Source organism: Macrotis lagotis, chromosome 7 (genome assembly GCF_037893015.1).
Source record: "Macrotis lagotis isolate mMagLag1 chromosome 7, bilby.v1.9.chrom.fasta, whole genome shotgun sequence".
NCBI classification, from domain to species: Eukaryota; Metazoa; Chordata; class Mammalia; order Peramelemorphia; family Peramelidae; genus Macrotis; species Macrotis lagotis.
The window spans coordinates 65,684,400-65,699,908 of NC_133664.1; the positions used below are offsets into that span (position 1 = coordinate 65,684,400).

A 15,509-nucleotide genomic window follows, 5' to 3' on the forward strand; every position below is an offset into this window, starting at 1 on the left:
TAGGGTCAAGTAACTCACCCAAGGTCACACAGCTAGTACATTTTAAGGCAGTATTTGAACTCAAGTTCTCCTGTCTCTAGGGTCAGTGATTTAGCTGTCCCAAGAATTCTTCTTACTAAGAAGGACTAACTGAGTACATAGGGAGTTTTTCAAGTGGACCCTCCATTAGAAAAATTGGTCTTTAGGTGACCTTACTAAGTTATATTAATATTAATAATAACTTAAATTAATTTATTTTACCTTAATAAATTATATACCACATTAACTCATTCCCTGTCTGCTACTGTTTTTATAACCAGTAGAAGAGAGGACCTCCCTATTGTGCCTTGGGGATCTCCTAATGACCTGATATTCTTCCACTTCCTCTTTGAATTGTCATGGTAGTGAGCATGGTAGTGGCTTTGGAGTCAAAGGAGTGGATTTGAATCCTGCCTTTGCCACTCACTATATCTGACCTTGACCAAGTCACTCTATCTTAGAGACTTCATTTTCATTTAAAAAGTGAGATGGTCAGTTAGATGATCTCTAAGGCTTCTAGCACAAAATTTATGCTATTTCTAGAATTTTTGAAAATCATTAGGAAAATACACAAGCTATATGTTGATGTCATAGAACATCATTTTCCACAGCTTTATCAGAAATTTGTTTCTGATATTACTGTTTGCATATTTAATTAAAATGGTAGAATGTAAGCTCTTTGAGTATGAAGACAATTTTACTTCTATCCCAGCTTGTCAGTAGGTGCCTAATAAATGTTACTTTATAGATTTCATCCAAAGCTTTCTAATTATAGCAAATATTTCTAGGTGGTAAGTAAAGTGTTACCCTCTTAATAGATAAGGAAACAGGCCTGTGGAAGTTAAATGATTTCCCCAGGATCACACAATGAGTCAATGGCAAAAACAGGAGCAGGATTAATTCAAAAATCAATCTTTCTCTCTTAATTATCCAGTCACCCTGACCTGGTTATAACCAGTCTACAGCTCTAAAGCTTATTTGGAAGTTTACATACACATCACAGGGGTCCTGAGCTCCATGTTGAAAGACAAACATTTCACAATCCCAAGGTCCATTCTAAGTGGACCCAAACTTCTAGGTTAATCCTAAACATTCAGAACCTTCAATGATTGCTCTAGGGTCAGTAGGTCATGGCTCCAAGCAGATCAGAACTAGGCTAAAACCCTGTGTTCAGCCAGAATCAAACTAGAATACATTATTATCCTGGATCTGAGCATTCAAGGGAGAAGTCTACAGAAAATAAGATCTCACATCCCCTTGACTACAATGATAGACATGCACTGTGTATGTGTGAGTGTGTGTGTGTGTGTCTTCCTAGTCAGACCCCATAAAGTCAGCCTATAAACAAGAAAGTTATCACTTTGAGTTACCCATCTCAGTTTAATTATTGTTAGAAAAACATTAAATGTTTGTGTTATGGTGTGGTAGTTATTTTCTGAGTCATTCCATTGCCACTCAATAAATGTTAAAGGATGAGGAGGAGAAATCAATTTAAAAGCAATCCTCCAGAGTGTAATGCCTTAGGGTTAATTAGAAGGGGACCAAAACTACTTGGAATTAACATAATAAATGCAAATGTGGTAGGGATTTTAAAAACTTCCAGTCTAGCCCCTTCATTTAAATGAGTAAACTGAGGACCAACAAGGCTAACAAACTCCCCCAAGATTACACAACTAGTCAGTTGTAAAGGTAAGATTTGAATCCAGATTTTTTAGCTCCAGATTCAGAGAGCTCTCTCCACTTTACCTCACTGCCTATTTTATATAATTGTAAAGCTAGTTCCAGGTGATTGGAAACATCAAAAATTGAGAGGAAAGTGCTACAGAAGCTGTAAATAAAAGTAGGAGTTTGGAGTCTGGGACCTTCATGGACTATATCCAACTCTGCCTGAAATCTCCCTTGTTCCCCATCAGGTGCTAACTAAACATATGTTCCTTCTCTTAGGGGACCATCGGATTTGAAGCACAGATTGACAAGTGTTTGGAGCTAGCAGAGTATTTATACAACCTTATAAAAAACAGAGAAGGATATGAAATGGTGTTTGATGGAAAGGTATGACTGTAGCCTGTTTTACATAATCCTAACAGCTCCAAATGATTAATTATTGGTGTCTGGGGTCCACCTTTCAGATATCATGGATAAATCTTGTCCAGGGAGCATTGTGTGGGATGGTAGTCTCCACGATCCAGTTTCCATGAGCTGCATGGGCTATAAAAATTATCATCTAGGTGTGACCTTGGACTCCTCACTCTCTTATCCCCCCCCATGGGCAATCAGTTGCTAAATTCTGTTTATTCTACACCACCTTCACTGGCTGTCACTGCTAGCACCTAGAACAAGCCTTCATCATCTCCTGATTGGACTATTTCTATAGTCTCTTCCCATTCTAAATCATACTCCATTTAGCTATCAAATTACTCTTTCTAAAACACAGGCCTGACCATGTCACTTACATATCCTATTACATAAGTTATCAACTAGTTTCCTATAGCCTCAAGGATCAAATATAATATCCTCCATTTGGCTTTTAAAGCCCTTCACAGACTAGCCCCTTCCCAGTCTTTTTATACTTTACTCTGTACAGATATATACTCTATCTAGATAGTATATTGAGTTAGGAAGTAATCAAAAGTCTATTTGGGACTGAACATATACAGAAAATAAGAATTAATCCTGAAAATGTAAGTTGGAGTCAGACTGTAAAGGATGTTAAATGGAGAGGCTTGTATTTGTGTTTTATCCTGGGGTCAACAATGGGTTATGAAATAGTTTTTGAACAAGGCAGGGACATGGCCTAATGAGTACAGCCTACTACTGTTCAGAATTCCTGAGCTCTGGAGATCCATCAGCCTAACTTTCCTATCTCACTTTGTATTTCTAATGAGTTTACAAGACCTGTTGATTTACTCCTACATCTCTCTCCATGTCAGACCATTTCTCCTTATTCTTACTGTTGCCATTCTAGAACTTCATCAAATCTTTCCTGGATTATTGTAATGGTCTTCTACCTGGTCTCCTTATCAACTGTCTCTCCCTTATCCAATCCATCTTCCACACCACTGGGATGGGTATGTAGACTTCCAAATCATCTCCAGAGCTGTAGACTGGTTATAACCAGGTCAGGATGGCTGGATAATTAAGATAACAAAATACTATTCCAAAGGCACAGATATGGCCATATCACTGCTCTGAGTAAAAAAAACATTTCATGACTATAATCTCCTAACTAGGATTATAGATGTATACTACCATACCTGGATCTTCTACTTCATTACAAACATCAGATATAAAGCCTATTCTATCATTCATTCATTAAATAAATTCACTGCAACACACCATTGATCAGTGGGCATCTCACATAGCATAGATCAAAGAACATTGATTTAGCAGTCATTGGTACTAATCTACTTTAAATATCAACTATGAGTCAAAGTTTCATTTTTTTTTCTATTTTTTCATTTAGCCTCAGCACACAAACGTCTGCTTCTGGTATATTCCCCCAAGTTTACGGCACTTGGAAGACAATGAAGAAAGAATGAGTCGTCTCTCAAAGGTAAACAATTCATGAGTTCCTATGATATGCATATTGGGTTTTCTACTTATATATGCATGCATGCAAATACATGATGTTATTTAAGAGAAATGTGATATCTGTGCATTGGTTTTTCCAAGTGAGCTGTTGAAGACTATTTTGTAAGCATAGAATGATTGTTAATAGTAATTTGAGGAAATCTGAAAATGTCTATGCTCTCAGAGATATTTTTATTTACTTCTCTGTGCTTAAAAAAGAATTTATGATGTCTTAAAAATAACTAATTAAGTGATCATCCTTTCTCCATTGCTATACCTAGAGCATTAAAAATGGCAACAGGTCCATGGATGGAATGTTGAATGAAGCTAGGGCACCCAGGCACTAGATGGCTAGCGATGGAGTAAAGCCTTAAGACATCTAACTGAAGTATTAAGAGTTAAGACCAGAAGAGAACTCAATAGTGTTCAGTTTGAAGGAGCTTATTTGAGGAAGGCAGTTGAGAACAGGATAGTGTCCAGTGGTGAAGGGCCTTGAGTGCATACCTATGAGGATTATTGAAAGGACAGTGGGTACTATTGAGTCTTGGAAACAGAAGATTTGGAGAGATGTGATTTGTTGTTGGTATTATTGTTCACTCGTTTCAGTCAAATCTGGGTCTCCCTGATCTCATTTAGGGTTTTCTTGGTAGAGATACTAGAGTGATTTGCATTCTCCCCCTCCAACTCATTTTACAGATGAAGACACAGACAAACATGGTTAAGGGACTTGCCCAGGATCACACAGCTAGCAAGTGTCTGAGGTTGGATTTAAGCTCAGGTCTGCTCATGCTCTATCCACTGTCACTTACCTGCCCCAAATAATGTTTTTGAATGTATAAAATAAAATACTTAAGATGAAAAAGAAAATCTATTATACTGACAGTTATCCCAAAAAAATTTTTAATAAAAACACAGCCTCCAGGTTAAGTTCCACTTCTCTAAGATTGTTAGTTGTAGACAATCAAAGGTCTTTATTGATAGAAAAGTGTCCTTATCAGAAGTTTCTTTCACCAATGAAATCATAGGTCCTCACCTAAAAACAATCTGTGGGGAGTTAACTCCCTTATGTCAGAGAACTAGCCCAGCTCCTACCTAGCTCATTGCTGATTCATTTAGTTACTTGGCACAAGTTATCTCTTTGCTTTCAATTTCTCTGTATAGTATGAAGAGCAAAAACTGTCCTGCATGATCTCTCTGAGGGAATGTCTGAGGAGTTGACCTTTTTAGAAACTGGTAAATGGCCGCACCTGTCTAGTGACCTACTATGAGTCAAATATACTTTTGGAGCAGAAACACCTATGAAGTTGCCCTCTTATGTTCCCTCTTCTGGAGGAAAGTGGAGGAGAATTTAACTTTCAGAGGAATAATTTCTTTTCCTTCTGAATTATCAGAGATTTACTCTTAAAAATAGTATTAGAAATGGAAAGCTGTATGTGGTCTTTTTTTAATCATTTCCAAAATTCATATAGAGTTCATCTTCTGTTGACAATGGTGGCTAAAAGAAAAATGTTTTGAATTATCAATTATCAATTTATTTTGGATTGGATGAATAACTTTCTTTTTGGTCCCACCTAAAGGGACGATGACAAGAAAGCCTTGGGGGTAGACTGGCCTCTCATCTCAAACTTAAACAGACTTCTAGGTTTCTCTATAAGTGTTTCTATAGAAAGGTCAAAAGTCAGGTTACAGGCAGATGAGAGAAAGTAAGTCATCAAAAATGAATCAAAACCCATTAGAGATGATCTGAGAGATGATGGACATATTCTAGGAAAGAGTTGCTTAAGAAGAAATGAAAATATTAATTACATGAAAAGAAAATGTCTGATTTTCTTGACAGGATCAGGAATAATGTTTTCTTACTTAAATTATAAAAAGTGCCTTTATAAGTAACTAACTTGACATTTTTGATAGAATCAGATGAATCTATTCTTTTGTCTTTTCCTAAATGAAACCACCAACTAGAGTGAAAATCACAACCAAACAAACATTTATTAAGGACTTATTACCTTTAAGGCACTATGATAGGTTTCAGCATGACAATGGCAAAAACAGTACAGTACCTGCCCTCTGGAACTTATATTCATACATAGATGAATAAAGCTTGTACACAGATGAATAAAGCTAAATCTTGCCTACTGAAAAACAAAGTAGCATGTGAAGAAGACTGGGAAAATATTAGATTAAGCAGTTTGGTAAAAACTGAGCCAGAAGAAAGCACCAAGAATGAGAGATCAGAGAAAGGGGAGTCAATACCTGAGTTGATCCTTGAAGGAAGATGAAAATTATGAAATTTATTCAATGGTTCATTTGAATAACACTTTAAAGTATGCAAAGCACTTTACATACATCATTTAATTTGAGACTTAGAACAACTCAGGTAGGTAGATACATCAAATGAATATTATTAACCCCTTATTACAAGTGACTATATGAAATAGTGGATAGACTGCTAGACTAGGAGTTGAAACGACCAAAGTTCAAATCCTGCCCTGCTTCCTTCTAGTAGTGTGACCATGGTCAAGCCACTTAAGCTCTATATTCCTCAGCAAATTCCATAACAGCTTGGGATGCGTTAGGTTTGCTCTCTAATTGGTGTATGGTGTTATAAACACTGATCACAAATTACAAATAAATCCTTCCTAAAATCAAATTTATGCACAGGGAAATTAAAACTCATATAGTTTAAGTGATTTGTCTACATTGATTCAGTCAATAATTTTTACAGGCTGAATTTCAACCCAAGTCTTCCTCTTTAGAAAAAAAAAATCACATTTGTAGGTTTTAGCATGTTATATAGCATATGATAGAAATGGAAATCTTTCCCTGGGGAATCAGAATTAGCCTATCATCAAATAATTAACATATTCTTGTCCATTTGAATACTGGAAGAGGGTGTTGAGAAATTCTTAATGAATTTTCCTCTCTACCCTGTTTTCATTACTGAATCTGATTGTTTAAATAATTACTTTAGCTGCCTGGTCACCAAAAAAAAAAAAAGGAAATGTAGCTACCTTTCTTTTTTAAATTTAATCTCTTTCCATTTATATCTAAAATGAATGAGAAAAGCATGATGAAAAAAGAGTTTTATTCATTGATAAGTCCTTCAAAAATAATCTAACCAGAGAAGGGATGAAGGGAAACCTATCAGATCTAAGGAATAAAAAGGGCCCATAAAATGTCTAGGGGATGGTGGACATAGTTGTGGGGGAGTGAAGAGGAGATTTGCCAGCTGACCAGGATGGGTAACTGGTCAGTTCTGCATACTCCCAAGGTGGAGAAAGATAAAGAGCAATGATTCCAAATCTCTGGACTGTGATTAGCAGCTTGGCATTTGCTCAGTGACTTGTCTTTACTGGCTCTGCTTATGAGGTCAGGGTGAAAGAAAACCAAAGGATATGGGATTCAGGGCAAGCCCCTAGGTTGAGTATTGGTTAGAGGAACAGGGTGTCCTCCTTGAGACATGTTTTTCATACTCCTAGTCTTTGCTTTCTAAGATGAATCTGAGGAGGTAAAAATAGCTTCCTAGAGATTAAGACTCCTATCCTGGACAAAGGTTTATAAGTTCAGGGTATCCTGATATAGTGTCATAGGTTGTATGCAAGAAGACAAATTCCTGTGGAGTGAGATAACTCTGAGGTTGGTTTTGTAAGAACCATGGAAACAATGTGGGTATAAAGCAAGCCAATTCATTCAATACAAGCAACCAAGAACAGTAAAGGCAGGACAAGGAGCTAATGAGATGGGCCGTCCTTTGTAAAGATTGGCACCACAGATTTAACTATACCTGTGACTTTAAAGCAAGGACAAAAGAAGATCAGTCTCTACTTTCCTCAACTCTTATATAGAGCAAGGGACTGAAATCATTCCTACTAAGGCAAAGTTGGTTACGAACCAGAGGGAGTTACTTTGGTTGATTATAAAAAAAATTGTGGGGTTCAATGATATACTAATTAAGTAATCCATCAACCTAAAGATGGCAGGAAAGGCTCCTGATAATGAAGGGGTTGGGCCATTATGAATGTTAGGCAGATGTCCCAGAAATAGGTGTGCATAAAAATAAGAAAAACAGATCTCTAGACAGCAGAAGCAGGTTTCCAGACAGAGATAACCTTATCCTCACAAGCACATTTTTCAAGTTTAATTATTTTTAACATTCTTTTTTAAAAATTAATTCCAGATTCTCTCTCTCTCTCTCTCTCTCTCTCTCTCTCTCTCTCTCTCTCTCTCTCCAATCCCTGAACCACTCATTGAGAAGGCATGAAATATGATGTCATTTATACATATATATGTGAAACATATATATATATGTGTGTGTGTGTGTGTGTGTATCATGTAAAACTTATTTCCATTTTAAGCATGTCACCAAAAAAGAGGCCAAAATAAACCAAAGAAAGGAATTTTTTCCTCATGGTTTTTCCCCTCTTCATTCTAATTCCCCTTTCACAACATGACTAATATGGGAGTATGTTAAACACAATTATATATGTGCAACTTTTACCAAATTATTCAATACTGTGAGGGGGGATGGGAAGGGAGGGTGGTAGAAAAATGCTGAACTAATAAACTTGCAAATGGATGAATGGTGAAAACTATCATTGGGGAAAAATAAAATAATAAAGAAAAACAAAGGAAAAATTATACTTCAATTTGCACTCAGATTTCCTTAGCTCTCTCTTTCTGGAGGTGGACAGAATTCTTCATCATGAGTTCTTTGGACATGGCTTGGATCATTGTGTTGATCAGAGTAGCTGAGTTGTTTCCAGTTGATCATCATTGTAATATTGCTGCTGCTATATACAATGATCTCCTGGTTCTGTTTATTTTACTCTGCATTAATTCACATATGTCTTCCCATATTTTTCTGAAACTATCCTGCTCATCATTTCTAATAGCACAAATTATCATAATTTGTTCCCCAGTTGGTAGGCAACCCCTCAATTTCCAATTTTTTACCATCACATCAAGAGTTACTATAAAAATCTGTGTACACATAAGGCCTTTGCCTTTATCTTTGATCTCTTTGAAATGAGTCCTACTGATTTCAGATCTAGTTATGGTGTTACTGGGCCAAAAGATATGCACAGTTTTATAGCACTTTGGGCATAGTTCCAAATCTTACTCCAGAATGTTTGAACCCATTTACAACTCCACCAACAGTCTATTATTGTCCTTATTTTTTCACATCCTCTCCAGCATTTATCATTTTCTTTTTCAGTCATCCTAGTCAATCTATTGGTGTAAGATGGCAAGTAATGTAAGATGGTGTAAGTTGTTTTAATTTGCATTTCATATTCAGTAGTTATTTAGTGTATTTTCTGTGACTATTGGTAGGTTTTATTTCTCTTTCTGAAAACAGTTTGTTCATATCCTTTGATAATTTATCAATTGGAAAATGGGCCCTTATTTTTATAAATTTGACTAAATTCCATATATATGTATATGTATAAGAAATGAGGGGCGGCTAGGTGGCGTAGTGGATAAAGCACTGGCCTTGGAGTCAGGAGGACCTGAGTTCAAATCTGACCTCAGACACTTACTAATTACCTAGCTGTGTGGCCTTGGGCAAGCCACTTAACCCCATCTGCCTTGCAAAAACCTAAAAAAAAAAAAGAAAGAAAGAAAACCTTTATTGGAGAATCTTGCTGTAAACATTTTTGATAATAGCTCATTGTCTTTGGTATCTTTTAGCCAAATGAAGTTTATAGGATCTTTTTTTTTCGTCGTGGACTTCTGGTAATGTGATAATTCTTAAATGATTTTCTACTTATCTATTTTCAGTCAGTTGTTAATCTGATGAGAAATTTCACATTTTTTTCTATTTTTTCCATTCTTTTGATTTTGGTTTTTTGTTTCTTGATGTCTAATGCAGTCCAATTCTCATTGAGTTTGTGTCCAATTTCCAGTGCTATTTTTTTTCCTTTGAGGCTTTGCTTATAACTCTTTTGCTTCCAAAATTTGCTTCCAAATTTGTGTTTTGGTTTTTCTTATCACAAAATTAGCTTTTTTTTAAATGGTTGGGTTCCTTTTGTTGTTTGCTCAATTATTTTAGTCTTTTTTTTTATTTTGAACTTTAGAATAAAGTTGGGCTTACAAGGGTAAGGGGAAGCACTGTCCCAAGTTTTACGTTTTGTTCATGCTGCTATTTTCAGAAATTTCAGAGGTTGGGGGGAGGTCTGCAAGTTTTTCGGTGCATCCAAGGTAGTGATATCCTAAAAGAGGTATAGTCACTGCTCTCCAGGTCTTTCCTCTGGTCTTTACCCAGGAAAGGTCCCTGCTCCCCCACAGTCACAAGTACTAGCCCTCCTCTCTATCCTAAATTTGCAATGAGGGCCACTGCTCCCTTCTGACCAATCACAAGTATTTCTCTCCAAGCTGCAAGTGAAACCCAGAGCTGCCTATAGTTAATGGAGTTGACAGACAACTCCTGGTCCTATACCCATTGTCAGCTCAGAATCCCCTATAATTTCTTCCTGATTAGTGGTCTGACCCCCTTACCATCTCTGAGCAGTAAGAGTGCCTAAAGCTACTTCTTCTGCTGCTGCCATTGCTTTCCCCTCCAAGATCCAGGGCTCCTGCTGTTGCCACATGTTCTCTGGACAGGCCCTTACATGGCAGCAGAGATCCTCCAACCTCTTAGGTTTCTTGGGCTGGAAAAATGTCTCACCCTGACTTTTTGTTGGCCATGCCACTCCCAAATTCAATTATTTGACATGCTGTTTTAAAATTATTTGGAGAGAAGTGTTCAGAAAGTTTAGATGGATAGCCAACTCTGCCATTCTTCAAAAGTGCAATTAAGATGGGAATCTGTCCCTATTAGAAAATAAGATCATGATCAAATAAGGGGCTCACTCTGATAGACGCTGAAGCAGAAAAGAACTTTTGATAGGTTGCTGATTCCTATAATGGAGATAGACCCATGTGAAATAGGATAGATGAGTAGTAATTGAGGGTTCTATTTAGAAATGCCATTATTCAGTCTTAAAGGACACTTCCTCTGGAGTCACAAGACAGCTATATTGATAGAATGATTCTGCTTCCTTTTGTCTTCATTACGTTCAGTTATTATCTCCATCTCTCCTATTTCCTTAGTATAGTCCTTTATGTCATGAAGGGATTACAAATGGGTAGGAATAGAGGCAACATTTGGATAGGTACTTTCAGGAAAGTTGTACTATCTATCTATCTATCTATCTATCTATATATGTATATATATATATATATATATATATTATATGCTTTTATATTGAGTAATAAAGGAGGAAGGGGAAATTTGAAATGGCCTTTAAAGTACAAGAATAATTTTCTTTATCTTCTATTATTGTTATTAAAATGAATAATTAAGATTTATAGCACTTTTATTAGAGGTGAATGGTATCATATAGAGGGGACAATCTTGACATGAGGAAAAAAAAGATGGCTTCTTTTGACATATACACAGACTGGCTATGTGATCAGGGGCAAGACATTTCATCTCAGTGCCTCCAAGCAATTCTTTAAGTCTACAAGTAAGGGAAGAGTTATCTATTCTTCTTATTTCTGCATTGATAGGAATTTCTCTGTAGGGAGTTTTGATTGGATATATAGAGATAGAGATAGAGATAGAGATAGATGATATAGATATAGATATATAGAGAGAGTCAATCACAGAGAAAGAGACAGACAGAGACAGAGAGAGTAAGACAGAAAGACAGAGAGAGACAGAAAGACAGAGGCAGACACAGAGAGACAAGAGAGACGGAGAGTGTAAAATTGCTTTCAAACTTTATCATGCTGCCTCCCATAGCTGGCTATTAGTGTTAATAGTTTATGTTAGAAATAGACTTTCTCTGCTTTCTCCCCTACCTAATTCCTGCTACTTTAACATAAGCCCTCTTTGAAGAAAGCAAATGTTGACTCATTTGCCCTTATTTTAACAAGCAAGAGAAAACTAATGAACCAGCAGTAAAGAATGATCTCCCAACACCCTTCATCACACTTCCACAGTCTCAGTAGGGCTCTTGTTGATTAGATCTCCAGTGATCTCTCAGTTTGAAGGAGAGGGAAGCCTTTTCCCAGTGGGTTTCTTTTTCTCTGCTAATAATCCAGGAATAGGTCAAGATGTCTTAGAAGGAAATGAGAATACAATGCATACAAGTCATCAGGATTTTATTCTTCATTTGCATTCATAGTTAGTGTTTAATCAGTTGCCACTGATAATCCATTTATTTGGCAGCGTGACGTTTTTAAATCTAGAAATAATATCGCTTTAGATAACTGTGAATTTGTCACTGGAATGCTGTTTATTCCAAAGTCTGTCTGGCATGTAGACTGAAAACAGATTAATGTTTTGACCTGTGATTTTCATTCATCTAAGAGATCAGAGTTGATCACAGTTCAGAAAATTCTGCCATACAAAAGATATTTGCTTGTGATACTCAGTTGGGTCTTAAATTGGGATGTAATGTCAAGTCCATTGTGATCATATCTTACACGTTTTGAAAAGTCACAAAGGTCTAAATGTTGTTCAAGGACTCAAATAAATTGATCCCTCCATTTAGAGACATTAAATCTAACAGTTAAAACTCAGAAATTATTAGCAATCCTTCCATCTTAAGTTTCTTCACGTTCATATACTTTCCAAATTGTTCTCAGAAACAAGTTCCTTTTCTAATTTGAGATTTCTAGCCCTGGTGGTGCAGATAATCAATCAACAGTCCTTAACCTCAGACTTGCATCCCCCACTTCCACTCTCCAGGTGATTCTAGCCAGGCAGGACTATATTTTCTGACAGGACTTAAGTTTTTGCATGTCTATAATTGTTTCTGTTGAACTAAAAATCTGACTAGATAGATCCCAGTTTTGAATTTCAGTTCAAATTTAGCACTCATCCTAGTGGAAATAGCACACGCTGGGCTATAAATCCATACTGAATTTTGGCACATTCTAAGAAATCATGAAGTCCAGACTATTAATTATTTTTAATGTTTATTTATTTTTCCAATTACATGCAGTGGTAGTTTTCAGTAATCATTTTTCTGCAAAATTTTGAACTATACATTTTTCTCCCTCCCTCCATTCCCTCCCCCAATGAACACAAGCTAATATAAGCTATTTATGCACAATCATGATAAACATAGATCCATATTACTCATGATGTGAAAGAAGAATCAAATCCAAACAGAGAAAAAAAAGACATCATACATAAGGCATTTTTAAAAATTGAAGGTAGTAAATTTTGGTCTGCATTTAAACTCCATAATTTCTTTTCTGGTTATGGAAAGTATTTTCCAACACAAGGCTTTTAGAATCATCTTTGATTATTATACTGCTGAAATGTACAAGTTCATCAATATTGCTATTATTGTAAATAATTTTCTTCTGGTTCTGCTTAGTTCATGTAAGGCTATTCTGAAGTCCTAATCTTCATGGTTTCTTAATAGAACAATAGTGTTCCATCACACTCATATATCACAATTTGTTCAGCCATTCCACTATTGAAGGACATTGCTTTGATTTCCAATTCTTTGTCACTTCAAAAAGAGTGGCTATAAATATTTTTGTGCATGTGGGTCCAACCCATTAATTTTATAGAAACTCAGAGAGGTTAATGACCTTGTCCAAGGTCAGTTACAAAATAAGTAGAATTCAGGATTTAGATCCAGATCTTCTGATGTCAAATCCAAAGTTCTTTGCACCATTCTATCAGTCATAGTTTGCTTTAGAGTAGGAAGAAATATTATAAGTAATCTAGTCCAATCCTCTCTTTTAACAGATAAGGGAACCAGATTTGCCCAAGAAGACAGTGCTTTTGTTCAATTTGGTTCTATAACCTAAGTAAAGATTTCACATGTGTTGGGCATTTTAAGGATAAAATCTTCAGTGCATTGAAATTATGGAAAGGGATGCAGATTCAGAAGTCACTGGATTATAGAGATTATCACTTTGATTTTTTCTTATTTCTGTTCATAGAAGCTAAATATCTAGGCATGAAAAACTAGCGCATTCTCCATTTCTGAAAAGCACAATAAATTGTAGGACTTGTGCCTAAAAATACACCTGAAGTTGCTCAGATGGCTAACACTCTTGGGTTATTTCATATTATTTATTGTTATATTATTAGTATTATTCATAATATTATCAGATTTTTTCCTGTTTATCAGTAAAATGTACATTATCTAAAAGTAACTATACTAGTGAAGTTTGTTTTAGAATCACTGAAAGATATTTATAAGTATATTATCCAAGAAACCTCCCAAAATGCATGCAGTTTCTCTCTCTCTCTCTCTCTCTCTCTCTCTCTCTCTCTCTCACACACACACACACACACACACACACACACACACACACACACACACATACACAATCATAATCTTACTGTCTGTCTTTATCACACATCCATACACACATATGTGTGTGTGTATACAAATGTTCCATTTCCCCAAGATATTTTTCCTATTCATTTTTTCAATCAGCAATGCTGACTTTTTATACTACTTTATGTTTTTGTTATAAGAATTTTATATACTCTAAACTTTATGACCTTCTTTAGAATCAAGTGAAGTAAGAAAAGAAAGTAGTATGATGGCCATTTTAAAAATGAGGAAGCCAAGCCCGAAAATGTCAAATGACTTCCCAAAAGTCCATGTATTCTGACATCTAGTACTCTTTCCATTATATCTCACTGCCTCTTTTGAGTCAAAGACAGTGAGACCCTCCTTGAGAGTTTTCTTAGGGATCTAGGTCATTGTATGAAAAGCAATTTTTCCTGTGCTCATTCTGTGTAGTCTTAATGTCTCACTCTGGTCAGTCCCCATTATTGCTTTTCATTGTATTAGGCTAAGGGGATGAAGACATGTAAAAGACAATCCCTGCTTTTAAGGAGCTTGAAAATTTAATGAAGGAAATAAAATGTACATGATTAAAGAACAGGATACAAGAAGACAAGGTACAATTCTTTAAAGCAAGGAAAAACGTTAACTAATGTTCTCATGTAGAACCTTATGAAGGAGGTAATATTGAGTGGAGCTTTGAATAGTAGACTAAAAAATTGAGACTTGATTCGATAAGCGATGGACAGCTAGTTGACGAGGTGGATAGAGCACTGGATTTGGAATCAGGAAAGACTCATCTTTTCGAATTCAAATCTGGCCTCAGACACCTACAAACTGTGTCACTTAGGCATACCTAGGCAAGTCACTTTACTCTGTTTACCTCAAACATTTACTTTATAAAATGTTCTGGAGACGGAAATAGCAAATCACTCCAGGATCTTTGTCAAGAAAGTTCTTGATGGGATCACAAAGAGCTGGATGTGTCTAAAAATGACTCAACATTAGCACCAACTTCATAGACAATAGGACTTAGCCTAGAATTCATTTTGTAAAACCAAATCTGTTCAGCACTTCTGCTGGATTTGTTTCTGAAATATCCATGCTACTCTACCTCTTCACTCACACTCCCAATTAGATAGTGTAAATGTGTACTCTGAATTATCTTTACTTCAACAAAATACTGTGATTTTTAGAAACTGAAACATTATCAAAAATTATTAAAATGGAATGATGGAGTTGGGGCACAGAAACTTAAAATGCTCTTAAAACAAATGGAAGGGAGCAGCTAGGTGGCATAATGGGACCCTGGAGTCAGGCAGACCTGAGTTCAAATCTAGTCTCAAATCTAGTTCAAATCTAGCTATGTGACCTTATACAAGTCACTTAACCCCAAAAAATTTTAAAAATGGAAATTACTACTGGTCCATTTGCTTTCTGTCCTTACTATTCAGCTTTGCAAATCTTATTTACATTTATTGGATTAGAACAACTATTAGACATTCTACACTTTAGATAATAATAATTATACATGTTCCCCTAAGTGATCACAAGCAACCTCTAAAAAAACAAAGCCAATAAGGTAATGCTTCAATGTTCTGACAACTTTTAGTC

General features: G+C 35.9%; 1 protein-coding gene across 1 annotated transcript in view; it reads left to right on the plus strand.

Moving 5' to 3' along the window:
* The window catches only part of LOC141493700 (glutamate decarboxylase 2), an 80,468-nt gene that overhangs the window by 63,684 nt on the left and 1,275 nt on the right, over nucleotides 1–15,509 (plus strand). The window contains exons 14-15 of the mRNA XM_074195074.1: nucleotides 1,963–2,070; nucleotides 3,482–3,571. Of these exons, the coding sequence (XP_074051175.1) occupies nucleotides 1,963–2,070; nucleotides 3,482–3,571 (198 nt within the window). The remainder of the gene's footprint in view (nucleotides 1–1,962; nucleotides 2,071–3,481; nucleotides 3,572–15,509) is intronic.